This window comes from Phoenix dactylifera, unplaced genomic scaffold, assembly GCF_009389715.1.
Source record: "Phoenix dactylifera cultivar Barhee BC4 unplaced genomic scaffold, palm_55x_up_171113_PBpolish2nd_filt_p 000204F, whole genome shotgun sequence".
NCBI lineage: Eukaryota > Viridiplantae > Streptophyta > Magnoliopsida > Arecales > Arecaceae > Phoenix > Phoenix dactylifera.
In genome coordinates, this window is record NW_024067722.1 from 292,888 (window position 1) to 319,701 (window position 26,814).

A 26,814-nucleotide genomic window follows, 5' to 3' on the forward strand; every position below is an offset into this window, starting at 1 on the left:
GCAGGCCATGGGGCTGACCATAACTAGGTCACTTGGAATGGAGTACTCTTGCTTGATGTTCTTGAACATGTGCAATCTGATGCTATTGGATGCTTATTAAAGGCAAGTACAGAGGGGCTCTACTCTATTAGCATAATTTTAGGGATCACATAACAATCTGTATTAGCCTATAATATTTTTTTTTAGTATAATTCTGTATCTATCGGTATTATTTTTTTTGTTAGCATAAACTTGTTAGAGTGATTTTAGAGATTACATAATATTTTCTTTTGATAGCATAATTTTATATCAACCTCCATTATTTTTCTTGTATGGAGTCTATATACGAATATATATAATCCTAGAACAAAAAAATAAAATTATTTTTTTTCTCATTTTTTTATTTTTTTATTCTTCCGCAAATATTTTAACACACTCCTTTTGATTATTAATTAAAAAGATCATGCAAGATCCCAAGGCTCGCTAAAAGATGGTTGTATATAGAAAATCACATGTTATAAACATTTTTTTTTCCCCTTGCAATAATAGCCTCCATGGCAATGAAATGATATTTTGCAATAATCTAAAATCAAACTTCACTGGATTACAATCTAGACATACTTTAAAATGTGCATATCGTGATTGATCTAAGCAAGTATTCAGCATACAAGTATAATTAGTATAATTCAATTTTGTTTACATATTTGATGCACGAGTAATGATATCAACTTAATCCGCAATTCTAATTCTTAGATATTTTAATGCATCAATGATTATCAACAATAATCTGTAATCTGGGTATTCAATCTTATTCGGCATACAAATTACTGAATCTTTAAAATTACTGCTATAATTCTATATATATATTTAGCGTACAGTCGAGGCTATGCAATTAAACAAAACCAAAATAGGGTCTACAAAACAGTCCCACCGGGTGAGACGCCTTCTTTCTGAAGGGCAAAATCCTCTACTCTTTTATCTGGATCCGGAGCTGGAGTTGGATTTGTATACTTTGCCGAGGGGGCTGCAACGAGTCTCAGGTTCGAACAGCCCAAAACCGCCTCTAGCGATGGTGAGCGCCATCTCCCTTCTCTTCCTTTCTTTCCCTTGCTTCTATCCCCTCTCTCCCCAGGCTTTCCCTCCTCGTCTTTATCTGAATGCCTTCCATGGCGTCTTCTCCAGTTCTCCATTGCGGCGATCAACGAGACCGATTCCAGCGGCCTGTGGGAGCCGTTAGCCCCCACCAAAGAAGCCCAGGCACGGCCTTCCCTTTGCCCTCCTCTCTTCCTTTCTTTTTCTTCTTCTTATTCGTGTGACGTTTGATTCTAGTGTTGTTTGGTGTATGCCATTCGCTCTGCTGACTAAATTTTTCGGTTTTTAATTCGCACTCGGCTAGGGATTATGCGCTACAGTTTCTTGATTTCAGCTAGTTCTTTTATTTGCTGCATATTTTCAGCGTCGGAAGGTTGAATCTTGAACAGAACAATTGCTTGATTCAGTGGTGCCCGTCCGGCTCACTGCCGGGACCCACTTTTGTTAAAATGAAGTTTTCTGCGGGTGTTCTTTGTGATGTTGCTTAGCTCAGTTTTTTCCCCCCTCTATCTCTCTCTCTGTAATGTCTATGGTGGGGGGATTCCATCGGAGAGTTTTATTAAGAGAAAGTAAAGTAGTACAGCAAAGGGAACACCTGTGTGTAGCCGTGTACAAAATTGTGAAAAGGTGTTGTTTGTTAGCGTATGAGCTGCAGGCAAGGCAATTGATAATGAGATGAACATTCAGAGGTTTCTAGATATGTCATGTACTGGAGTGGACTACGTTGCCATGGCATTACTATCATTAATACTGAAAATTTTCTAGATATCTTATGTATCATTAAGGGTTTCCTTGGTATGTTAGGTGACTGTAAATTGGGTTATAAATGAGGGCACATATATATTTCAAATATATGTAAGTATTCTTTTCGGTTATGTGTTTATGCAATTTTCTTTAACTACTTAAAATAGAACTTTGATAGAATGAAAGAACATTTATGAGCATGGAGTAATGTCTAATTGTTATTGCTACCATCATCATGCATGTGTAGTTTCAACTTGAGATGTAGATCTGGCTTAGAAATTCTTGTTTGAATGGTTTCATTGTAACTATTTGCCACTTATATACTGATCAGAAACAGTATAAACTTAGAAGAAACAAAAAAAAAAATGCTTTCCAGTGTCAAATTCCTGCTTGCTAGGATTTTGACATAATGTCATACCATGATGGCTAGGCCAACACAAGTATGACAGATGACACATTAAATGCTTGTCTACAGCTTGATCTATGTTTGTTGTATAAGCTATGATGCATCCGTTCATAGCGTAAAATCCTTCTTTTACTTAGGAGGCTGGATGTTGCTCAATACCAATAAGAGCCAAAATTACATGAATTCCTCTACTTCGGTGCTATTATAGCATTACATATGGACCTACTTTCAGTCCATAAGGACTGTTTAAACATGAAAGAGTCTCTAACTTTCCCTCCCAAGTAGAACAACCGTTTCTCCCATGTCCAGCCAGGATTTGATATACCGATGCTGAGATTGCTTATTTAACTCAGTCAAGATGAATGGACCATGCCTATATCATCCTGCACTGCAAGTTTGGTATCTGAGTTGAAGAAATGCAACAAATGGTTCTCTCACACTACAACCATGCAATGGAACTGATATAGAGCAGCAAAGAAATAAAGCGAGCAAACTGTATCCAGGAACTTGTTAGAATCAGGCTAATGTCATTCTGCATTAGCTTTGGAATCAGGATCCCACATATAAGCCTTTGTTTGATTTGGATTAAATCTCCAGTAGGCATGCAGTCAAATAGGCATCAACAAGCTTCACAAACATGAAAGCATATTTGTTTTTGTTTGCTTATGGATATGCTTGAAAATTAATATGCATGCAGTTTTTTCTTTAAAAAATAGAGTGGGGGAAGCGATGGACTCCTATAGAAAAAAAAGTAAAGATAGAATAATCTAATACTATGTAAAATTCATGGCAACCACCACACAGTAAGAAAGTAGAAAAGAAGGAAGAAAAAAGAGTGAGGATGGTGAAAGAGCAGTTTGCATGTTCTGTTGTATTGATGTGCTGCCTGAGTTCTTTCTTTTGTTACTGCTGCAACTCGTCTAGAATAGGAGCTAGAGTGCACAAAAAATCCCTAAACATTGATGTCACCCCATATTTCCATAATTTTCACTCAAATGTAATAGCTGGTCCCCTATACTATGCCAATGTAATAACTGGTTCCCGGTATACTCATGAACCACGTGCAGTTGTGTTGAAGCATTCCTATGTATGTTTTTCACAAAACATCATGTTCACTGCTTGTGCTGGGACATGCTTGTTGTGTTTTAATTTCTGTTAAAGATTAGCTTGCTGATTTTTCATTATTTCATCAGCCCACTTTTATTTCAGAATGTGATATACTATTATGGCACACTTTTCTCATCTGAAATTACTGCTTTAGATGGAACTCTTTCTTGACAAATTCTGAGTATCTTTCTCAGGAGTTTCATGTTTCTCAAACTTACCATGAGGGACTTCTGAAATTGCAAGCTAAAGATTATGCAAAAGCACGTGAACTTTTAGAGACTGTTTTAAAGGACCCTCTGGTATCAAGTGCTCAGGTAAACTCAACAGCCAAAGAATTTTTAGGTTATTCTTCACATTCATGCCAATGATCATATTGTTGTTTTCTTTAGATCGATGATAATGCTAGTGATCGTCATCTTTTGCAGTTAAGGTTTGCAGCCTGCAACCTTCCATTTTCTTTCTTTCTTTCTTTCTTTTTCTTTTTGTAAATAAACTTGGGAGAAACACTGTTCTCCTTTCCATTGTTCGAACAGATTTTTGTCCCTGAAGAATCTTGCTGCTGTCTTCCTCCAACAAGGCTCCATGCATTATGAGAGTGCTCTACACTGCTATCTTCAAGCTGTAGAGATTGATGCAAATGATTCAGTTGTTTGGAATCAGTTGGGAACACTTTCGTGCACAATGGGCTTAATGAGCACCTCGAGATGGGCATTTGAGCAAGGGCTTTTATGCAGCCCTAACAACTGTACATATCTTACTTGTCCTTGTAGTCTCTCTTTTTTTTTTTTTGGGGGGGGGGGGGGGGGCGAGAGAGTGAAGCGAGCGAGACCCACCCACACTATACTTACCTGGGCCTAAATACTTGGGGATGCAGCACCAAGTGCTTGAACCTAGAATGGTAGAACCTCTGTTTGTTAAGCAGAAGGGTGTTACCATTGTGGCAAGCCCCAGTTCATGTCCATTTAGTATGTCATAAGATTTTTTTCCTGTTTAATTTGCTATTAATATTCATACTAGCTTTTATAATTAAACAACTATGGTTATTGTATGCAGGGAATTGCATGGAAAAACTCTTGGAGGTACTTATTGCTATAGGGGATGAGGTTGCATGCCTCTCTGTGGCAAATCTAATACTTAGGCACTGGCCATCACATTCTCGTGCTTTGCATGTCAAGAACACCATCGAGGATGCTGAACCAGTACCGTTTGCACCTCGTGGTGTAGATAAACTGGAACCAAAACATGTCAGGCTTAAGTTTCCGGACAAAAGAAAACTAACAGATGATGAGATAGACAATAGTAGAGTGTCAAAAAGATGCAATCAGAACATAGAGCTGCAGTTGACTGGAGCAACATGGTCAACCCTTGTAGAGGGAATCCTTTGCATTTTTCTTCCAAAAGATGGGAAGATTTCTGGGCCAGGGTTTGCGCATGACCATGATGATGCAATAAGTGAAAACTTAACTGAAAGACAAGGAAAAGTTTCTTCCAGTGATACAAGCCCTGATAAGGGGAGGTCAGGAATTCAGTTTTCTGAAAATATGGGAAGTTTTACCTGTACCAAGATAGACATACGCTTAGCTACAGCTCCAGAAATTATTCTGGACCCTGCAGAAGGAAAAACACATGGTGTTTGTCCTGTTGGTGATAACACGTCACTAGGTTCTCATGGATTTGAGAAATCAAGTGAGGTGAAGGAAAAGGATGTCTGCACAGACAGAGATCATCCTCAGGAAAGGCGTAGTACACGTCTTGAAAGGCTTAGAAGTCGCAAGTCAGGGAAAGAAGACTTGGAAGCTGGTGGCAAGGATCTGGCAAAAGTTGCCTTTCGATTTCTAGAACCTTTTATTCTCAAAAGGCAAAGTACTGAAAATCATGATAGTTCCAGTAGTTGTGATGGTTCTCGTCCTAGCATTTCCACATACACACCAATTCTTGAGCATAATGATGTTGTACAATTTATATCGAAAGCTTCAAAGAATTGTGGTGCCTATCATATAGGTCATTTGATACTAGAAGAGGTTGCCCACAAAGGTATTCCCTTTCATGACAGCTTCATCAAGTTTCTGGAATTAGAAAAACTGACTAGACACTGGGGTCAGGATAGGTCACCATTGTGTAGTTTATTTCTTGCTGAGCTATACTATGACCAAGGATCATGGTCTGCTAACAAATCAAAACAGTCAGAGTTTTTCTTGGAGGCATCTTATCATCTTTGCAAAGTCATTGAGTTGGTATCTTTGGATTCTCCCCATGACTTGGTCAGTATGGGTAATCATTTCAGTGGTCCAAATATTACCACAGAGACAAACGATCCTAATGGAACAGCAGAGTGTGTACATTGCACAGCCGAGGAAGAAAATATGCCTTTAACTGTTACTTCTCAAAATGCAACTACAATGTTGGCTGGGGACTCTGGCTGCCAAGAAATTTCTGAGCAAAATTCTATTCTGACCAATAACAGTGCATTTTGGGTTCGCTTCTTCTGGCTAAGTGGTCATCTGTCCCTTTTTTCTGGCTCTAAGGCAAAAGCTTTTAATGAGTTCTCCATTTGCTTATCGCTTCTGAGGAAGAACAAGAAATTTGAAGAGACTAAGGATTTTGTCTTTCTGCCTCATTGCAAGCTTGTGAATTTTCTAACTGTTGATAGAGTTCTTCATGAGATTAACTTACTTAAACTTGATTCATTACTTAGAAAGATCACTGATGAAATGATTGAAAAAGGAATGTACACAGAGTCTATAAAGGTTCTTGCTCCACTTCTGCTTTCTACTAAAGATGTCTACCTTGATGTAGTATCAGGTGACTCGAAAGAAAGTGAAACAGCTGCATCAATTGAACTATCAGCATTAAATGTCCTAATGTCATCATGTGAAAAGGCAGAATCAATGGATATTCAGGTATATCTGAACTGTCACCGGCGAAAACTGCAAGTGTTAACTGTTGCAGCTGGTATGATAGGTTCTCCTGCATCACAAACGGACAAAAGTTCATTGCCAAAAGCTAGTGCTGCTTCTGATTTGGATATCTCAGAACCCATAAGGAGGCACTGGATACATATGTTGGTCAAAGAAGTTGAGGATATATCTCAAAGTGCAACTCAAGTGAAGAATTCTATTGATCAAAATGATACTTATGTAAGTTATCTTTTATTTTAGTTTTAGCTTTAAAATATGTTGGCCTGTTAGTGTTTATTATTCTGCGTCATATTTAAAATGAAATTTAAGTTTGTGCATTGTATCCATTTTATTAGAGTATGTCATTTACAATTGTCAACATATAATTATAATTACTGATTTGTGTACTCTTAACTTGTGTTTGCTGATACTCTTTCTCCTGTACACATTCGAGCCACTATGCAATAATCTTAACACTTCTACCAACACTAATTTTTGGCTGATCATTGGGCAAATTTTTTGTATACTGAAAGGTACTAGAGGAATTCTTTAGATTGATAAAAAACTGAAGTAAAGCACCTTTAGATTAATCGATGTAGAACCTGGATGAACAGCGGACTAGTTCTGTGAAGTTGTTATCAAAGTGAAATATCAGAGAAGAAGCTAATGGTGGGACAGTCATTTAACCTGTGGTGATAATGTGTCCTTTACTTGATGGGTACCTCCCATGCTATGGTTAACGACATCATGATCACTTCAGTAATGGAATTTGAGGAGACTAGTGACCAAGGTTCGCCGTACCGGTACCGAACCTTGTACCGGTGCCGCACTAGTATAGGCATACCGAGTGTCGGTACGGTACGGTATGCGGTACGCTAGGCGTACCGACATTGGCGTACCAATACCGGTACCCATCGGTATGGGTACGGTACGTTCGGTACCGACCGGTACCGATCGGTACAGCATACCATGCTAGTGACCTATGGCATCTCTTTAGCTTGGTGTAGAGGGTTTATTTGTAATTCCTGCTAACATATTTGCATGACATCTCCCACATAGGTGAAAAGGTCCTTAAGAGATAATGGTGAAGTGTTAAGGATTGGGTGGTTGTTCTTGCAGTTATTGGAAATCATATGCTTAGTTTGATTCCATTATCCTAAAGATCTCAGGATTGAAGGATTGGCAGTCTTTCATGATCTTCTCCACTTATCTCTTCCTCTGCTTTCTCTACTTGAGCAACCCCCACTCATGTGGCAGACATCAGACAAGTAGAGAGGTTGTGCATGCTTAGAGTTTCTTGTTGCTGTGAGCTTAGTTAAATGAATTGGGAGTGGGTACAGGATCGGGGAACCAGAGTTCTCAAAAAGATTTCAAGGAAGCACTGACGAAATTGGTGCAAGAGTGAGATACCAAAGAGTCTAAAGTGGGTGCAGCACCCTAGGTAGAAGATTTCAGAGTACTAAGATTGTTGCAATGAATCTAGAAGTTGGTGGTGAGTTTTATAATGCATTTTCACAGATACATGTCTTTATGACTTCATATTAGCTGGGAAAAAAAGCCTTTCTATTTACTAAGGACATAAGAATTGGAAATTAAATATCTGATCTGGCTGCAGTTTCACAACAAAGCTTTCAACTTATGATGATGTGTACCCTGTCCAGAATCTCATTTGCTGAGATTCTGTTTGCAAGCCCAGCTTTCCTGAAGCAAACATCTTGCCTACGGGGATCATTTTGAAATGCTGGTCTTCGAGGATCTATTTTGAAGGCAATAATTGGTCATTCTGTTTCCTTCTGCCATCTAAGTTGATCAATGGGGAGACCTACTGTCCCACATGAAGGTTAAAGTTCCAATCAAGTCTTCGAGAGTTTTTATCTGTAATGGACCCATGATTTTGCTGCTTGATTTTTATTTCTGTATTTCTTTTGTGAATTGTATCTCTTGAGCGAGGTATCTTTTTTTCATGCTAAGGTTTTAGTCCAATAATCTTTGTGGTCCGGCTTCCTACCACCATTATCCCTGTATTCAAATTTGAATTTGTTTAGTGAGTCTTAGGTGGTTTCTCTTCCACTTAACTCTCTCTCTCTCTCTCTCTCTCTCTCTCTCTCTCTGTCCCCCCTCCCTCTTATACACACACAGACAGACATGCATGCACATAAAAAGCAAAAGGCTAGAAGGCCCTCTCAGTAGAACATGTCTTGGACAACCTTTTAAAAATGATTACTTTGCAAAGTTTTTCATCAATGCATAACATATTAAGTTGAAGCGCTGTTTGATGTGTTTCTCACAGGATGAGTTTAGTTCTCTCGTTTGCATCATTGCCAGTATTCAGTCTCTGCTCCTGACAGTTATGTGCAGTGCAGTGAGAATTATTCTCAGCCAAAAATCATCCAGTTCAGGAACTTCAGTTCAAACAAATCAGATGGAATGTTTGTGCCTTGTAGATGCAGCCATTGCTTTCTGCAAACTGCAACACATCGACCCTACAGTTTCTGTCAAAACCCAAGTAATATCTATTCAGTATTGGTAGAAATGAGCTTATTATCTGAGTTTTTTTTCCTCATATTAACAATTTATCTGATCACTTTATGATGTATATAACATCACAGGTTGACCTAATTGTGGCAGTCCATGACTTGCTTGCTGAGTATGGGCTCTGCTGTGCTGGCAAGGATGGTGAAGGGGAGGAAGGGACATTTCTCAAGTTTGCAATAAAGCATTTGTTATCCTTAGATGTGAAACTGAAGTCACTAAATGGTAAGTTGCATTTGGAAATCGGGCAGAGGGATAAGTTGGCTTCTCACAGTAGCATGGAAAACCATTTCTGACTGTGTCAAAGTTGAACTCTAAATTTGGTTTAGGTACAAACGGTAAAGAAGAAATTGCATCTCCATGCAAGAATGCCACAGAAGACATGACTCGCTATCATCTCTATGCTCATGAAGAACAGGATAAGGTTGAGGAGGGACAAGAAACTGGAAAGAATTCTACAGATGGTAAGTCTGATTTGTCTAGATGGCAATGCAAAAACAATACACTTGCTGATGTTGATACTTGATAGTCTTGTGGTTGATGTAGAAATAGAGAAGGTGGAGTTGGGTATTGATAATGCCTTGGACCAGAGCTTTTTCTGCTTATATGGTCTTAAGATAAATCCAGATTCATCCAGTGAAGATGACCTAGCCGTACATAAAAACACTAGTCGTGGAGATTACCAAACCAAGGAGCAATGCGCTGATGTATTTCAGTATATTTTACCATATGCAAGATCTCTATCAGTGAGTAGCTGAATTTCCATGTTAACCCTTTTTTTTTAGGATGACATTGGAAGCATATTAATTAATATTAAATCTTTTTGACTCTTGATTGTACAATTTTTTCATGTCTCAGAGAGCTGGACTGGTTAAACTCCGAAGAGTGCTGAGGGCTATACGTAAACATTTCCCTCAGCCACCTGACGATATTTTAGCCGACAATGTGATTGACAAGTTCTTAGATGGTCCTGATTTATGTGAGAATAAGCTCTGTGAAATATATGAATCCAACGGGAATCGGGAATCCATCATGAATATATTGTTCAGCAATGGAAGAGACCCTGAAACATTCAAGAAATTATCAGTTGCGAGGTTTGCTTAACACGCGACTTCATTTCTCCAATTATTTAATCAATTTAATACACAATTTTATTTAATGAACTTTATGCTGTGTTTTGATGGATGATTGCAGCTCTGAGCCATATTTAGAAGTTTATTGCAACTTGTATTATTTTATAGCCCAGGCCGAAGAGATAAGTGCCACTGATAAATATCCTGGCTTTGTACTTAAAAAAGAAGGCGAAGAATTTGTTGAGCAAAATGCTAATCTCTTCAAATGTGATCTACTTTACAACCCACTGCGTTTTGAGAGCTGGCAGAAGCTTGCAAATATTTATGATGAGGTAGGACATACTTATACTTGTGCATCATTTTGATTCCTGTAAAAGGTTCTAGCATTAGATTTATGTGCCTTTATTATTTATGATGCTCATCATTTCGAGTATCATGGCTCCATTTGTTTGAGATAAAAAATTCTTTCCCTGCCGAACAGGAGGTGGATTTGTTGCTGAATGATGGGAGCAAACACATAAACATTTTAGATTGGAGAAAGAACACTGTTCTACCTCAAAGAGTTGAGATGGGTCGAAGGCGGAGTAGGCGCTGTTTATTAATGAGCTTAGCCCTAGCTGCTACTACAATCCAACAGGTGCCTTTTATGTGGATGGTCTATTCCTCTTTTGTTGTGTTATGGTTGCTTTATGTAATTTTTGGATCAGTTCACTGAAAATTTTGCTTCTTCTCTTCCAGAGTCAGATACATGAATTATTGGCTCTAGTTTACTATGACAGCCTTCAGAATGTTGTACCCTTTTATGATCAGAGATCTCTTGTACCAACAAAGGACACAGCATGGATGACATTTTGTCAGAATTCGATGAAACACTTTGAGAGGGCTTTTGCACTTACGTAAGTTAGCTTCTGCATGCCTATGTTTCTGTTCTGTTATTGGTTTTTCTATGTGAACTGATCCAGTCACTTATTAAATTATAGGCCTGAGTGGCTCCATGCCTTTTACCTTGGAAAATTGTGTGAAAAGATGGGACATTCACCTGCAAAGGCATTTTCATACTATAGCAAAGCTGCCTCACTGAATCCATCTGCTGTTGATCCTGTATATAGAATGCATGCATCACGCTTGAAGTTACTTTATACTCGAGGAAAACAGAATCTAGATGTTCTTCAGGTTTGTCTAAAAGTATCATTTGTCTCATAACATGGTTTTCTTGCCATTATAATTTTATTAAAAAATGCTACTTGTTACAAAATACTTTCTGCAAAGCTACACGCTTTCTGCTAATAGGGATCTCATCTTGGAGAATCTTTAATATTACTTATAATTATGTACCTAGCAATACATGCTATCTGCTACTAGGGATCTCATCTTGGAGAATCTATAACATGACCTATAATTATATACCTAGGAAAAAGTAGTCATGCTCTTTAATCTTGAAAAGGTTAAGTTAAAAAATGAAGGATTATACATCATTTATGCTTTCATGGAAGGGAACAAGCAGGCATGTTAGTGTGTGCATACTCATACATGTTAATCGGGAAGACTTGTGTTGGAGGAGAACACGTGTAGCAAGGGATGTCCATAAAAACCTTTGGTATTTTTGCATGTGCAGCTACATTTTTTTTTTTGGTAGATAAACAATATAATTCTATGTAGTTGAAACTTCTAGAGCAATGCTGTCACATTTAATGCATCTGGTTATTACGAAAACCTAGTATGCAATTACCCTATATTTGACTCATGCTACAATTCTCACCCTACTCTAATCTTTAGCTGCTTTTTGATGGCTAGAGATATTGATTTGATGGAAGAAGAAGGAGGAGGAGAAGGAGAAGGAGAAGAAGGAGAAGGGGAAGAAGGAGGAGGAGGAGGAGGAGGAGAAGGAGGAGGAGAAGGAGAATCAGAATAAGGAGAAGGAGGAGGAGAAGGAGAATAAGAAGAAGGAGAAGCAGAAGGGGAAGAAGGAGAAGAAGAAGAAGGAAAGGAGAAGAAGAAGGAGGAGGAGAAGGAGAAGGAGGAGGAGGAGGAGAAGGAGGAGGAGGAGGAGGAAGAGGAAGAAGAAGAAGGAAACATCAAATTATACTTAAAATTATTGAAAAAATATTGATCACTATTAATTCAAACTTAAAAAACATCGGAAAAAAATTGGCATGCTAGTTCCAAACCGACACGCGATTGCGTCCCGTATGTTGGTATGGTACTAAACTAGTACCGAACCAAACCAACTGCCGACCGGTATGGGTCCCGGTGCCAGTTTGCTGGACCTTGTTTAAATATTTACCTTAATTAAGGGGCTCTATCCCATCTTTGTAGGAATGACATATAACTTTTTTGTACATGCATGTATACATGTTTTACATGTTTTACTCTTCTATTAAATTTTACTTATTGAATGACATTAGCCATTTGTTATTATATATAATTATATACTGAGTTTTTGGCCCCTATCGTACAATAAATAACATACTGGCAACCGTTCTAAACCTTGCTCCTTTAACTTTTGAGGTTTTGAAACTATATGATATTTCATCTGTGAAAAATTGACGGCCCAGCCTCTAGGATATCATGTTGGATCGGCTCAAATTTCGATGAGTTCAACTGTATCAAAGTTATGTTGGTGCTCAAATCTGTGTTTATCATCTTGTTTGGGATCTTTCTTCCGCTGAATATGTAAAAGGTTTTTTTTTTCCCCCAGGCCATTGGTGGCCGTTTTTTGGTTTTGGAATGTTCTTTTGAGCTTCAGTGCTCTTGGTTCATTTGTTTTTAGTGTCTTCAGTTATTTTTTCTGCTTTCTTCGTTACACCAATGTTTCAATTCTTTTGGTCGTCTTTTATTTTTTTCTTGTGTATAAAATTGATTTTTTCAGTTGTTTGGCTTTAGTGATTGTTTACCTTCTTTTGTGTTACACACTTGATCCCTCTTAGCACCCTTGGTCTTATTGCTCTCCTTTTGTCATCAAAGGTTCTTTTGTCTGCATCCTGAGTTTCATACTAGTTGTTTGGCTTGCTAGCCTGGGCAACTAGGTAGTCAATTACCATCTATGCTCTTACGCTATGTTGTTTAGCTTGCTAGCCCAAGTAACTAGTTAGTTCCCTATGTTCAGCTACTTGCCAAGATTAACCGCTAAACTGCACCATCCTAACAGAATGCTTGTTTTTCTTCAACCTGCAACTTATTGTCCATGTCGAAGTGTTTGAGCAACTTGTTTTGGTTAAACTAACACAGCGCTCAAAATTTCATAGTTCACAATTTAATATTTATAGGATGTAATGCACAAACTCCATTGCTACTGTCAGATAATTTAATTATCGACTCATCTGAATAAACCATCAATTTTGCACGTAAAGTGATGAGGAGAAAATCAATGGAGGATTCATTGAGGTCATTGGATACTCAGAAGAAGCTAATACAGTATAGGATGTTACCATATCTTTTCAACTTTTGAATGCAATCTCTTGTATGACTGCATGATTCCACTTCAGTTAGAGACTCCTGCCTAACATCTTTCAGGTTATGCTCTAACTTCTGTTCATAGTAGCGGAGGTGATTAATAGATGCATGCACTTCGTTTCTTACAACTCTCAGGTGGTGCCTTGTGAGCATCTGATGGATATGTATCTGATTAAGATAAGGACATTTGTTGATCTGCAAGATAAAACATGGGACTCTAAGCATCTGGTCTGAACTGTTTATACGCTAAAATGATATGCATCAGATGTGTTCATAGGTTCCAGTTCTTGTAGGAAGAGAGAAATTAGGGAATGGCAAAAAAAGGATTCTTATAAACAAGGAAACGAACATTGGATTCTGAAGTCCTTCAAGGATTGATCCTTGATCTCTGAAAAGTAATCTGGAACATGGTTCTTGGGGTAAACTAGATGTTTGGTAGTATTGATGAATTTATAATTTTTCTTATCAAATTTACGTGCAAATTCAGTAATATGATTATCTATTTATTTCCAGTTATTGTCATTTTCTGGTTTACCTTTTTTTTTTTGAGAAGGATTATCCATGGACATTTAAACTGCTCACCAGATTATCTGTGATTTAGATGATCCTAGACAATGATTTTGAGACTTGCATATAATTTTTCAATTTTAAGATTAACTGTGACACGTATTACAATTGAATTTGTTGACTTGCATCTCTTTTCAGATTGTTGCTGCATATCCCTTTAATCAATCAACAAAGGACACAATCCTAAATTTGTTCAGTTGGACTAGCGAGGATCTTCTGCAGTTGACTTTGGATGTGAAAGATGTCTGTGGGCCAGATGTTTCAAAGGATAAAAAGAGCATTGAGCCTCACTTATTAGATAAGGCCTGGTACATACTTTATGATGATTGTCTCTCTGCCCTTGCTATCTGTGTGGAAGGGGAGCTGAAGCATTTCCATAAGGCAAGATATATGCTTGCCCAAGGACTGTATAAAAGGGGGGCGGTTGGGGATCTGGAGAGGGCAAAAGATGAGCTTTCATTTTGTTTCAAGTCATCTCGATCTTCTTTCACGGTGAACATGTGGGAGATTGATGGTATGGTGAGAAAGGGAAGGTATAAATTTTATTTGCTCATATGACAGTTAATAATCCATTGTTTATTATGAATTTTCATGATCTCCTATGTCAAAGATGCTTATAAATGTAGACTTGTATGATACTCACTAGATGCAATTGAAAATGGTGCATTCCTGTTGCCAGGCGGAGAAATCCAGGTGTCAGTGGAAACAAAAAGAGTCTGGAGGTCAGTTTATCTGAAAGTTCTCGGAAATTTATTACTTGTATACGGAAGTATATGTTGCTCTACCTGAATCTGTTGGAGAAGACTGGGGATCTGTGGACTCTGGAGAGGGCTTATACGTACCTTCGAACTGATAAGCGGGTATATATTAACAAATATGCCTCATGATTTGATGTGGGGAACTTCCCTCTCGATTTTACAGCATTCTTTTTTTTATGCATCAAGTATTTTATAAGGCAATTATGGGTCATGGTTTCTTGATCAATAGCAACTCTCATTTCTGTGCAGTTCTCTTTGTGTCTGGGAGATATTGTTCCAGTTGCTCTTGGAAAATACATACAAGTTCTGACATCATCAATTCGCAATGCTGAGACTCGTGGTGCTACTGATAACAACACTTCTCTCGAACAATTGTTAGAGAAAATGTTCCACATATTCATGGATCATGTGAATTTGTGGACAGACATAAGCAGTTTACCCGAGGTGAATAACCCAGACTTATCAGAAAGCAACCTTTATGGGTAAGTCGACCAAACTGGTGCTTGTAATATACTAACTTTAGTCATTTGTGCTTTCTTACTCGGCCTGGCTTATTGCTCATGGCAGTTATATCCACCAATATATCCACCTATTGGAGAGTGATATCCGATTAGACGCAATTGAAGGAATAAATGAGAAGATCCGGAAGCGTTTCAAAAACCCAAAATTGTCGAATAATAACTTCTCAAAAATATGCAAGCATGCATCTTTAGCATGGTGTCGTTCTATTCTTATTAAATTGGCTTCGATCACTCCACTACCTGATGCTGGACAACTTAGTGGTCAGCCTAGTGGGTTAGAATCTGGCCTTCTGCTTTTTGTTGACCTACAGCCCGATGAGCTCTTGGTCTCACCACTGGAAGGTCCTGCTCAAACAAAAGGTCTAGATATGAATTGGTTTGAGGCTCTATATAAGATCAAGAATATCCGAATTAGGCAAGCATTAGAAGAAAATATGGAGGCCGCTGTAACTTTAATGAGATGTACCTACAATTTCTATCGAGAGAGTTCTTGTGGGACATTTCCATCGGGTATCAACTTGTACACAGTATTCTCATTGCAGTCAGCAGTGGGAGGACTACCCCAGCAGGGCAATGATGTAGTTGATGTCCTCGACCTAAGTATCCCAAGGAAACTGCTTTTGTGGGCATACACCCTGGTGCACGGCCGTTATTCAAACATCTCGGCTGTTGTGAAGTACTGTGAAGAGGCAAAGGTATAATAATAGTTGAAGATTATGTTTACATAAAAAGAAATATAGAGCGTTATATTAATTCTACAAATGTTGTGGATGCAGTCAAGGATGAAAAAGGGGATTGCTGTTTCATCCGCTCCATCACAAGGAAATATTCCAACTAATGTTGCACATGCAGGTTCTTCACATTATTCCAACACCTATTGATTGATCGCATTGCATATTGTTCATGTTTTGCCATCCTCACTTTTATCCATGTTGATTGATAGCCCTAGGTGGGAGTAAAGAAAAGATGGACCGGGATGAGTGCAGTGAAGCCGAGGGTAGTCCATCTGTTGTTGCAACTTCTGGATCTCTACATCAGGAGGGCAGTGCACTTGGCTCAAACATTTCTCCTGTAAATTACGAGGCTCAAAAACCAACTTCAGCATCTTCACAACTCCACCGGTGTAACTCAAACAAAGGTAGCGAAAACGTTCAGCAGGACGGTTGCAGAGAAAACATGACAGATTGAGTAGCTATTACTGCTCAAGGAGGCAGGGAACCTTGCATGTGTCTCAAAACGTTTCTCCTGTTATTAACGAGACCCAAAAATCAACTACAGCATCTTCACAGGTCTACTGGTGCTGCACAGACAAGACAGCCAACAACATACAGGAGGCATATGCAGTAAACATCATAGATTAGGTAGTTATTACTGTTTAACAAAGTTCAGATTCAACTCGGGTAAACACCATTTAGCTCCAGCTGGTGATGCGTAACAGTCTTTGATGCCATTTGTGAACCAGGGATGATGCATGTATGTTGTGCAAATGGTGATATTGCCGACTGATACGCAAGCTAATTTCTGTAACACACACTCTTTGTATCTGTCATATTGGAAAATGAGCTGAAAGAATGTGCAAATTAGAATCTGAAGCATCACTAATAAAATTCTGGAAGATTACAGAACAGACAGAAATTTCTGTCTTTTTTCCTCGTCGATCTGCTTGCAACTTAACAAAATGATCGGCCGCTGTCACGCGGTGTGATGGCAGGCTGATGATAATACATCATCAGATGAGGGTTCCAAATTGGTTGAGTTCAGTTTGGTGATTAAAAATATTCGTTGTTTGATGTTGCCAATTAGTCGAGCTGCGGGCAAAAGTTTCAGATTTCAGTAACATGTGGCCTTCTTTGTGTTACTTATGCTTATGTAAAATATTTATACTCAACCTTTCCATTATCTAATATAATTACCATATGTGGGTTAGCCCTCCCTAACTCTTTTCCTTGTTAAGAATATTTAAAAAAGCCAGAAACATTGGGATGGACGAGCCACGTGCTTGGCGCGTGCTGTTTCTGTTATCCTAGGGCTCGAGGAGCCTCTCTTAGATATAGATATAATTCTCGAGAGTTACCACCAGAGAGGAGAAGAGAAATCGGGAAGAGAGAGAGAGGGAAAGAAAGAAGCAAGGGCTGGCGATGGGGTTCGTGATGGAGTTTGCGGAGAACCTGATACTGCGGCTGATGGAGGATCCGAAGAAGAGGGACGAGAAGCAGCGGGAACACATCTACGCTATGAGGGAGCAGTGCGACAAGACCAAAGCCAACTGGAACCTCCCCATCCGCCCCTACGGCTTCTGGACCTTCGATCGCTTCAACGCCCAGCTCTTCCGGGACGCCCAAATCAGCCAGGTCCCCGGCCGCCGCGACCCCTACGACGACCTCCTCCTCAACCAGCAGTTCCCACCGCCCCCTAAATCCACTAATTGATGATGGATCAGGATCATCCACCCACCCATCCATCCATCCATCCGTCGTAAGCACCCTCTCTTTCTTCATCTTATTATTATTATTATTATTATTATCATTATGCTTGATGAAATTCTTTTTTTCTGGATGCGTCCTGAATTCATGATCCCATCTTTTACGGCGCTTCCTTGCGTCAAAATTCGATCTTTTTCATTAGGCCATCGACATTTTGATTTTGATTCGGATTTTGATGTAAAAAAGGGTTGCGGTTGTGGCTGTACGGCTAATAAAGGAGATCCCGAAGAGCGATCCCAGATGAAAAGCTGATGTTTTTTCTTTATTGAAATTAAGCGCCCTATGGTATTGCTTTTGTTTTCTTATTTTTTAAATCAAAACCCCAAGAAGAAAAATTTTGAACTAAACTGAACAACATGATTGATGAAAAAGAGTGAAAAATAAAAGTGAGTACAATAACTTTTGTGCAAGTGCTATCTTCGGCATCAATCCCCATGTGGTATTTCACAAATTTGTAGATAAACAAAAACACAAAAAGAAGCCCTAGTATTTTGCCATCATAAATTCTTTCAATTAGGTTTTAATGTGTAAATTCCCTCTATATTTTGAATCATGGTGAATCTCTTTCTATCGGGTAAACCAAGGTATATGTGGTGCACATACATGAAACCTAGTACAGATTAGGGACTATGCTGAACGGCTTCTTAATAATCACATTCCACCACACCCTCTTTAGGAATCAAACTATGGTAGACTAGCATTTCATCCCACCCACCTTTCATCTTACTCCTTTTGTCCCATCACATCTTATTTATAAGGCATCATTTAATTTACATTAGTTTCTTTAACTTTGTGAGAGAGCATTTTAAATGCTATCAGGTCCTGGAGTTCTACTATTGTTTAGGTGAAATGCCATGCTCACATCAATATACCCACTCCAAAAGTTTATCTTTAATAATCACGTGGTCTCATATACTGAGTAAAAGAGATGCATTTATATGCTTGCTGATGTACTAGTCTCATTCATGGTAGAATAAGAGAAGAATAAATTTCTAAATATGTATGAATAAATTTTTGCCTAGTATTCTACTGGAAATGTTTTTCTTTTCTTTTCTCTTTTTTTTTCAACTTGGTCAAGATAGAGATTACCCATTCCGCCTTAGCAGTTGTTGCCCTTTCAGCTATGAGCTTTTACTAATATAGTTATGATTTATTTATGTAGGACTATGTCCACCATGGAAAGAGTAATAGCAATAAAACATGACTTGTTGGTTCAAGAACAGCAAATCAATTTATGTACCCATAGATGTTGACTTTGATAGGTGTGCGGCTACCTGTTGTGCAAGATGTGTGCTTGTCCTTTGTAATTTATTACAAGGTATTGGATGAATAATCATTTTCAGTCTTTTTACTGAACCATGCGGAGTCCCAGTTCTCAAGAACTACCAATTTCCTTTCAAGTAGAAGCATGGTTACTGTATTTAAAATTTTTGAGACCTTGTAACAATGTGGGGGGGAAGAGCATGTTTTTGGACAAAAAAAGATTTATGATTACTGTTGAAGGAGATGAGTAACCCAGCCTACCGTAAACAGTTGAAGTTTACTGGGAAACTAGGATGGTTGTGGGGAGTTACAACTCAAACCAGGAGCTGAGTTTGTTTCTATCTGTTCCTTCTTTTAGGTCTCAACTCTTAGTTGCTTGCAATTCCTTTAACCAAATGGTTCTATAGAGATCAACATCTTTGTAATATGTGTTTTCTATGTGCGTAATGTTGTTGCTACTACCAGCTGCTTGAACTAGTTTTTCTTGGATATGGGCACTAGGATTGAATTGAAACATGTACTCAAGCATTTGATTCAACAAGAAGGGGGGAAGAGAGATACTAGGATATATGGGAAAGAAATTTTTTAACTAATATGTATAATATTCTATAAAGAAAACATTAAAAGATTTTATTTGTTGAGGTCTTTTAATCGAAGACATGTTTTTGATTGATACTTCCTAATTATCTTAAGGATATAAGAAAAGTGAAAATCTGTAAGAGTATTTTAATATCTACATCTTTGAGTAATTTCTGAAGAAGGCCAAAGCTCTTTTCTAACATCATTATGGCGAGTGAAATTCACTGTTGAAAGAGTTCATCAGATCTTCACGAATCTTTAGAAGTTACAATCGAAGAATTTGATAAGCATTCATATCTCAAAGACACATATCTTCTTCGGAAACTTATATGACACGTTATTGGAGCTAGACATGAGAGCCCAGGTAAGATAGGATTCTACATTCAAATAGAAAAGGATATTGGAAACTTTTCTCTTAAATTTGTTAATGTTGCCTATCCATCAGCGTTATCTTAAATGGCAAGTATTGCCCATATCTGTTTAGTATTCTGTTCTTTTTATTGTGATACTTCTGTCCCATGGCACCCAGTTTATTGTGCAAGTGAACTTACTCTATGTTAATTCGTTTTGGGCATTACATTTTGTTCAGATAGGACCTGAGTATGCTAGGGATATCTTGAAGGGTTTCTGCAGTTATTTTAAAACATGAATAAAGATGTCATGTTTATAAGTTCCACTTGCCATGATATGTATGCCAGTTTATTAGCAACATCTCTATATGCGTGTGTGTGTGTGTGTGTGTGTGTCTCGTGTGTATTGGGGCAGGATTCTGTTTCTAGGATTCCATTTGTTCTGACATCTTTCTGAATGGTGTCTTGATCAGGTATTTTCTTGTCTTCTGTTGCGGAGATGTGGTAGAAGCCAGTGTAAGGTGATGCAGCATGGATAACGCATAAGTCATGCTTCATGTATGCATTTAAATGTTGCTATGGTGTCATGAGAACCTACCTGATCATGATAACTCTGATTTGGTTTCTGGGTGTTTTCTGAACTGTTGTTGATCTTGAATTGGTGTTCAAATATTATCTCCAAATAAAAAACTAGTGAATTGACTGTGTTGCACCATATAGCTGCTCTAGCCTCCCTTAACATCAATAGGTGGCGGGGTTTTTGGATGCTAGATAGCTAATCAAGCTAGAGAGTTTTTAATTCAACGTAACCATTCGGTATATTCTTGAAACTTATTCTTGGATTAGTAATATCCCGTCTAGTTGAAGTTTGAGGTTTAATGAATTAACTTGTAGAGAAAATGAAGTACGACGAGGAGAGAGTTTTGCAGGTTATAGTGATTCCATCCTTAGGAAATTAAGTTTAGCCAAGTTAAGCACCTATTGATTAGCTAAAATTAATTTTCTTTTTTCGATGACATTTTGATATTAACCAGCAATCAAATATTTTAAAAAAAAGAAAAGAAAAAAAAAGACAACAGTCTATTCAAGAATCCAAAAGCCCGACGGCTATGCCAAGACCTAATTCTTACTTCCATCCTACAGTTTACGCACATCAAATCTATTTAAATTTGAATCCATGATACCATTCAAATAGTAAGTAGTTACTTGGTGATAAGCCATGGAGTGTTTTTTTTTTTGTTGTTGGTACATCGGTGGCTTACACTAATTTTGTGTAACCATTGTCATGAGAGTTCAGAGAAAGGATAAACCTCAGAGGTGGGAAAACAGATATATGGCGATTCAATTCATAGCTTTATTCGTCTTTCGGTATACATGTATGATCTGGTAGGCAGCATACTTCTTCACTAGCCTCCGGATGTCGACTAGAAGCAGATGATTTGTCCTCAATATTTTTTCTTATAAAATTCGTACAATAATCTCCACTGAATCTTTTTCTAGAATAATACTTTCAGCCTCAAGCATCCATCTGGCATAGACTTCCATGCTGCCCTGAGTTTCGCTCCGAAAACACCTGCCTCAAAAATAGGCCGATCTTCTGCAGCTATTAGCCGGAAGGAGTGGTCTCCAATCGCTATGTTGGCGTACCCTAGTTTAATCGGTTACATCAGAAGCATCAGTCGGCGAACCGGGCGCACCACCGTGTTTTTTTTTTCCCTCTTCTCGATCGCTATTCGGTATTCACTTGTCCTTTGCTGACCGCGGCACTGGAAAAAGAGATCCATCTCTTTTCTTTCCCTTCTCCTCAATCGCTTGTCATTTGGTGACCGCGGCACCGGAAAAAGATCCATGAACCGAAGGAGGAAGCGCGAGAGGCCCAATAATCCGTCCACTTCTCTCTCCAAGCGGCTTCGGTGGCCGCCCGAGGAGGCGGACAGAGAGCCGGAGCCAGCCGCCGCCGGCACCGGTAGGGGGTCCTCCTCCCCCTCCTTGGTTATGGTCACCGGCCTCCCCGTCGACTGCACGGTTCTCGAGCTCAAGTCCCGTCTGGAGATGTACGGGCCCATCTCCCGCATCCGCATCGACGTCGACGGCTCCGGCTACGTCGCCTTCCGTTCCGACCGCTCCGCCGAGGCCGCCATCTCCGCCTCTCTCGATCCGGCCTTCGGCATCGCCATCCGATCCAAAAGGGTATTTCCTCTTCTCCCTTTTATCAGTCTCTTCCTCACCAGATAGATATTGGTCGTATTATTCTGGCGATGGAGTTTGCTCCTAGGGCTTAACTTAATTTCCTCGGAATGGGGAGAATTTTGAGATGCCCTTTCAAAGTAGTGGTAAAGGCTTCGCCTTATTTCCTCCTTTCGTAGTTTGAACCGCTCTTACTGGTTCTTGATAGCCAAATTCTTAGCTTGAGTCCATAATTATGGTCAATAAAAGTAGAATCAAGCGAAGACTGAAATTATGTGCATATAGTGAGACTGAAATTATGAAAAAAGGAGCAAACCTATAAAAAAGTTGTATGCTACTCCATTTGCTATCGGCATTAAGAAATGTGATTGGTAATATTCCTATAACTTGTGTTAAGTAAACTAACACAAAATGTGAATCTTTATAGGTTTAATTGGATTGTGTGAAATACAAGATTCAAAAGTTCTGTTGCTTTTAAGATCTTTTGATTATATTATCTTGTGAAGCAAAGGGAATCTTCATAGGTAAACTTCCATTATACAGGAGATGCAAATGATATCCCCCCATTTTCATCGATAGTTTGATATTTAGGCCCATTGACATGAAATGAGGGGAACATTAGGTCTTACCTTTTGTCTACAAAAAGAAGTGTAACCTTTAGACCTGAAAAAGTATACGGAATGAACCAAAATAAACACACAGACACAAAGAAAGAGTGGGAAAAAGAAAAATAAAAGAAGTGGATGGATATAAAGGGGAGAGGGGGAGGGAGGGAGGGGGGGGGGGAGAGAGAGAGAGAGAGAGAGAGAGACTTAAACATGGTTGATCAGTTTGCTTACCACCAAATACATATCTTAGAAGAGAGCCAATGTCACAAAAGATATTGTTCAAGCGTTACTTACTTCATGAGAGGTCCGTTATTGTTTTGTTGTTGGGACTGGAGTGGTGGTGGATTTGGGTGAAATTGGGTTTGGAGTCAGAGGTGGAATTGGGGGGTGGGGGTGGGTAAAGGGGAGGGAAAGGAGGACGAGGAGGAGGCAACAAGAGGAAGCCAAGGGAAAGGAGGAAGAATCCCAAGCTTATTGGATGAGATATGAGCCAATGGTGCTTGTGGAGGAGGAGATGAAGGAGAAGTAAGAGCTCTATAAATTGTAGCTACCTAGATGCATTGTTATAGTCAACTTGTGCCCACTTGATGTATAGATAAGAGATTTCTAAATCACTTAAATTTTTGGGTTTCTAGGTATTTTAAATATTTTTCGATCATTATCAATAGTGTGGAGTGTGGACTAAATAAACCCATCATTGATTTTGCGCTAAGAAATATACTGGCTCAATTACATCTGTCAGTTATATTTTGATTCATCTACTTCATCTCCACTATCAAATTATGTAATAACAATCAATTCTTTAACATGCTATACTTTTGTATACTTAGTCATCCAAAATAAAAAACACTAACAAGATATATTATAATATGAAAAATATATAATGAAATTGTAAATAAGTTATGATAGGAGCAATAATATATATCATTGCTCTTATTTTATCTTCCAACTCACAGGAGGATAGAGCATGGGTTTAAGGTTTTGGATGAGAACTTCTGGGATGCACATGCCGAGTAAAACTCGATTGTGTGATATATGAAGACATAGTTAAACACATAATTGAATAGACATCTGCATACATGCAAATGCACACCTATGCATGTACACACAATAGGTGGCCATATACTACCCGAGAACAAGACTTTGTCTCACAAAAATCCAATGCATAACAATTGACTTATTTGTGAAAATATAAGCCTATGAAGAATGAACAGCGAATTATCAACTTTGAGAATTCAGTATTGTGATATCAAGTTTTGAAGTATACATTTAAGACTTAAAAGATTCCCCATTTCTACTTTTCTCAAACACAAGATGACATTCATAAAGGTGTTATCTTGAGCTTCTTAGGCACTTTGCTACCTGAGTTTGGGCACATAATGAAAGGTAACAAAATTTCTCTCGTATCCAAGTTTGAAATTTAAGACAATGAAATGTTTCAATTTTTTCATGACAAAGTGGAAAGATATTTTTTTCTAATTTCCAAAGACTTGTTTCTAACTTTGAGGATTTGATGAGACACATACAGGATCTTTCTTAGTTAGTATTAATTTAATCAACAATATAGAGACTTGGTTAAACATTGTACCATTCTTCCTTAATTTCTTTAGAAATGAGATCAAAGTGCTTCCATTTTTTCTTAATTTTGCAGAATCCAAGTTATAACTGATGGGAGGTTACATTCAACACTCCATGAGGGAGTTCCCTTTCATAACTAAAATAAATTAAGAAATGGTGCAAATCTAAGTCAAATACCTAAATGTTCATTAAATTTAACACATGATGTTCATTAAATTTAACACATGTAAGCACTTTTGATTCGGTTTGGCTAAAATCATGAAATTGTCAAAACTTCCTATAACTTGTAGAATTTTTCTTACTGGTTCCAACCAAAATTGATTCTTCCAGTCAAAACATCTTGATTTTCAGCAAATCTTCAAACCTCGTAGTGCATTTTGACAGGCCTTACTAGTCATAGAAAAATAAAGCATGCTGGCTTATTGATTAAGACAATCATAAATTGGCCTTACAGGCTTTTTTACTTACTTCCAATCAATGTGTACAAAACTATGGTGCAAGGCCGCTATTTATTCTAGTAAGGTCTACCCTTTAAGAATCCAAGTTGGATTTCTCTCATAGTTGGAGCTGAAGTTTTCAAAATAAAAAATAATATAAATTTTTCAGATTTGGAGAGGAGTTAGATATCAACCCCTACATGAGTATCATTTTTGTCGCATTGATCAGATGTTATGGCCTCTTGAAATTTTGATTCGTGATTAAGTTTTGGATATAGCGGATCTTGCTCCCAGTCCCTGTCCATACCTATCTGAAGTGGCTAAATCAATCCATAACAGGTCTGATGATCCTCTTGGATCATTAAATATTTGAAGCATATGAATAAACCTCCTCAATCAGTCTCCCACCATTCTCAAACTCTGCAACTCCAATTCCTCTAATTTACTTTTTTTCTGCAGCATTTGTCATTCTTCCATGTAAATTGGACAATAAAAGATAATCCTCTGCACATTGAAGTATCAAATTTTGTGACTTGAAATGTATTTAACACTTTTTTATCTTGCTAATAAGCTCAGTAATTTGTAAGTATCATACTCATATCCTGGAACTAGCTTGAGGACCACGATGTGTACAGGATCTAGTCTCTAAAGAAATGAGTTGCATTAGCCACCTTGTTTGATTGCCCTGTATGACTCTCAAATTTTAATATTTCATTGAAGATACCTCAGGAAATGTAGTGGTCAGAGCCTTTTTACATGCTTTTGATTCAGCTTTAGCCTGCTCCTCGTGAATCATGGGCTACCTTGCAATCTTTCACACTAAAAGGAAGCATCCCTCCTACTTATCAGTGTCATCTGTACCCTGACTTTTATTTTGTCCATTCTCATTTCCTTGAAATTTGATATTAGTTCTTCCTTGCTCAGTGTCGAAAATCGAAGCACATGATTAATGTTATGTTTTCGCTGCTTAATTCTATCATATTAGAAGTTATGCCTATGGTGTAGTGTTTCATCTTTTCCTTGGTCTCTGTTTATGGAGCAAAAAGCAGGTCCTAGTGGTTCGTGCAATAGATCCTTTGCCAGAATGGAGAATAGGAGTTGGAGTTTCTCCCCCATCGAAGCTTCTTCGAGCAGAAATACCCCTGAGCCGGCATGGTCGTAGTAATAAGAAGCTTATTGCAGGCACAACTACAGCAAGCACCAGATCTGGTTCGGATCTGCCCTATAAGGGCAGGGAAATAATTGCATATGATGATCTTCTTTGACAATGAACTGAATCAGTTTATAGGCCCTTGACGAAAAGTAATCGGTAGAAGCCAAGATGAATTGATGTCCTCTTGATGATGGAGGTTCAATTGGCCCGACTATGTCTGTCCGTTCCCCATGCTGCTTCTGTTAGGTATTTATGAAGTTAAAAGGGTGCAAGTTTGTTGGTTTCTGTAGGAAAGTCCCTTGTAAGCATTGGTCCTGTCATTATTAGTATATATGCTATTATGCCTGGTTGGATGTTTTAGAGAAGCCCTTTATGTTCGGCATATACACTGCTAGCTGCTTGGAGATAGGCATCAATGGACTTTCTCACTTGTTGCCATCCCAACCATATTGTTGTCACTGTATTTTTCTTGTCCTTTTTTTTGTCCCAAATGTGTTATTTTCAATATCATGCACAAGGTTGGATGGTATTCTGGGAAGTTAGCAGACTTGCTTTATTCAACTGGGTTAGTTTTGTGGAAGAATTTAACGTGTGGAGCAGTAATTCTTACTGCCAACCCTTTGATGTGTTGGAATTGATATCCTGATTATTATCATGTCATTATTCTTTTTAGAATTCTTTGCCTACTTCTTCATCAGGGGATGGTGCAAAGTCAACCTTCGCATCCAACTCCTTCGCTCTTGAATGTGAGAAGACAATATTGCCTTCAAAATCCTAGACTTGGAGAAGTTCCCTGGCCTAAAATCTATATTGCTTGTGCTATGGATTCTATAATTTGAGGAGGGAGAATGTCCGTTGTTCCTCTTGTTCGTCGCATTTCCTTTGCTCTTAAATTAAGATATTTGCCCTTAGATAATATCTTCTTGCACAGGTAATTAATTGTGTAGTTATACAGGTGAAGTAATGGATGGTGAGTCCGCAGGGCCTTTTTACATGCATTTGATGCAGCTCTCGTCTATGATGCATCCATGCATGATGCATCAAGAT

The 26,814-nt window shown here is 38.4% G+C and overlaps 3 protein-coding genes across 3 annotated transcripts; all 3 read left to right on the forward strand.

Annotated features, from left to right (window-relative positions):
- The first annotated feature begins 901 nt into the window (after window positions 1-901).
- LOC103712041 (calcineurin-binding protein 1) lies at window positions 902-16,779 on the forward strand. The gene is made up of 21 exons (XM_008798417.4): window positions 902-1,051; window positions 1,162-1,236; window positions 3,523-3,642; window positions 3,718-3,758; window positions 3,862-4,073; window positions 4,382-6,465; window positions 8,516-8,731; window positions 8,835-8,982; window positions 9,087-9,221; window positions 9,304-9,503; window positions 9,616-9,851; window positions 9,952-10,162; window positions 10,312-10,467; window positions 10,569-10,726; window positions 10,811-11,003; window positions 13,989-14,383; window positions 14,530-14,710; window positions 14,858-15,090; window positions 15,176-15,824; window positions 15,906-15,981; window positions 16,073-16,779. Exons 1-21 carry the CDS (start codon window positions 1,049-1,051, stop codon window positions 16,315-16,317), a joined length of 5,967 nt encoding a protein of 1,988 aa, XP_008796639.2. The 5' UTR covers window positions 902-1,048; the 3' UTR covers window positions 16,318-16,779.
- A 418-nt stretch (window positions 16,780-17,197) lies between these two features.
- On the forward strand, window positions 17,198-20,519 carry LOC103712042. Its single transcript, XM_008798418.2, has 2 exons — window positions 17,198-17,604; window positions 20,278-20,519. Exon 1 carries the CDS (start codon window positions 17,268-17,270, stop codon window positions 17,556-17,558), a length of 291 nt encoding a protein of 96 aa, XP_008796640.1. The 5' UTR covers window positions 17,198-17,267; the 3' UTR covers window positions 17,559-17,604; window positions 20,278-20,519.
- Window positions 20,520-21,363: 844 nt separating this feature from the next.
- On the forward strand, window positions 21,364-26,422 carry LOC103712043 (uncharacterized protein At1g27050). The gene is made up of 2 exons (XM_008798419.4): window positions 21,364-21,994; window positions 25,664-26,422. Exons 1-2 carry the CDS (start codon window positions 21,653-21,655, stop codon window positions 25,877-25,879), a joined length of 558 nt encoding a protein of 185 aa, XP_008796641.1. The 5' UTR covers window positions 21,364-21,652; the 3' UTR covers window positions 25,880-26,422.
- Window positions 26,423-26,814: the final 392 nt, after the last annotated feature.

Bases quoted from the DNA above. Each gene is read 5' to 3' on its own strand.
- LOC103712041 (XM_008798417.4), top strand. The intron at 1,237-3,522 runs GCACGGCCTTCC...TATCTTTCTCAG, and splicing joins CCCCCACCAAAGAAGCCCAG to GAGTTTCATGTTTCTCAAAC. The intron at 8,983-9,086 runs GTAAGTTGCATT...AATTTGGTTTAG, and splicing joins GAAACTGAAGTCACTAAATG to GTACAAACGGTAAAGAAGAA.
- LOC103712042 (XM_008798418.2), top strand. From the start codon at position 17,268: ATGGGGTTCGTGATGGAGTTTGCGGAGAACCTGATACTGCGGCTGATG.
- LOC103712043 (XM_008798419.4), top strand. From the start codon at position 21,653: ATGAACCGAAGGAGGAAGCGCGAGAGGCCCAATAATCCGTCCACTTCT. The intron at 21,995-25,663 runs GTATTTCCTCTT...AGCAAAAAGCAG, and splicing joins TCGCCATCCGATCCAAAAGG to GTCCTAGTGGTTCGTGCAAT.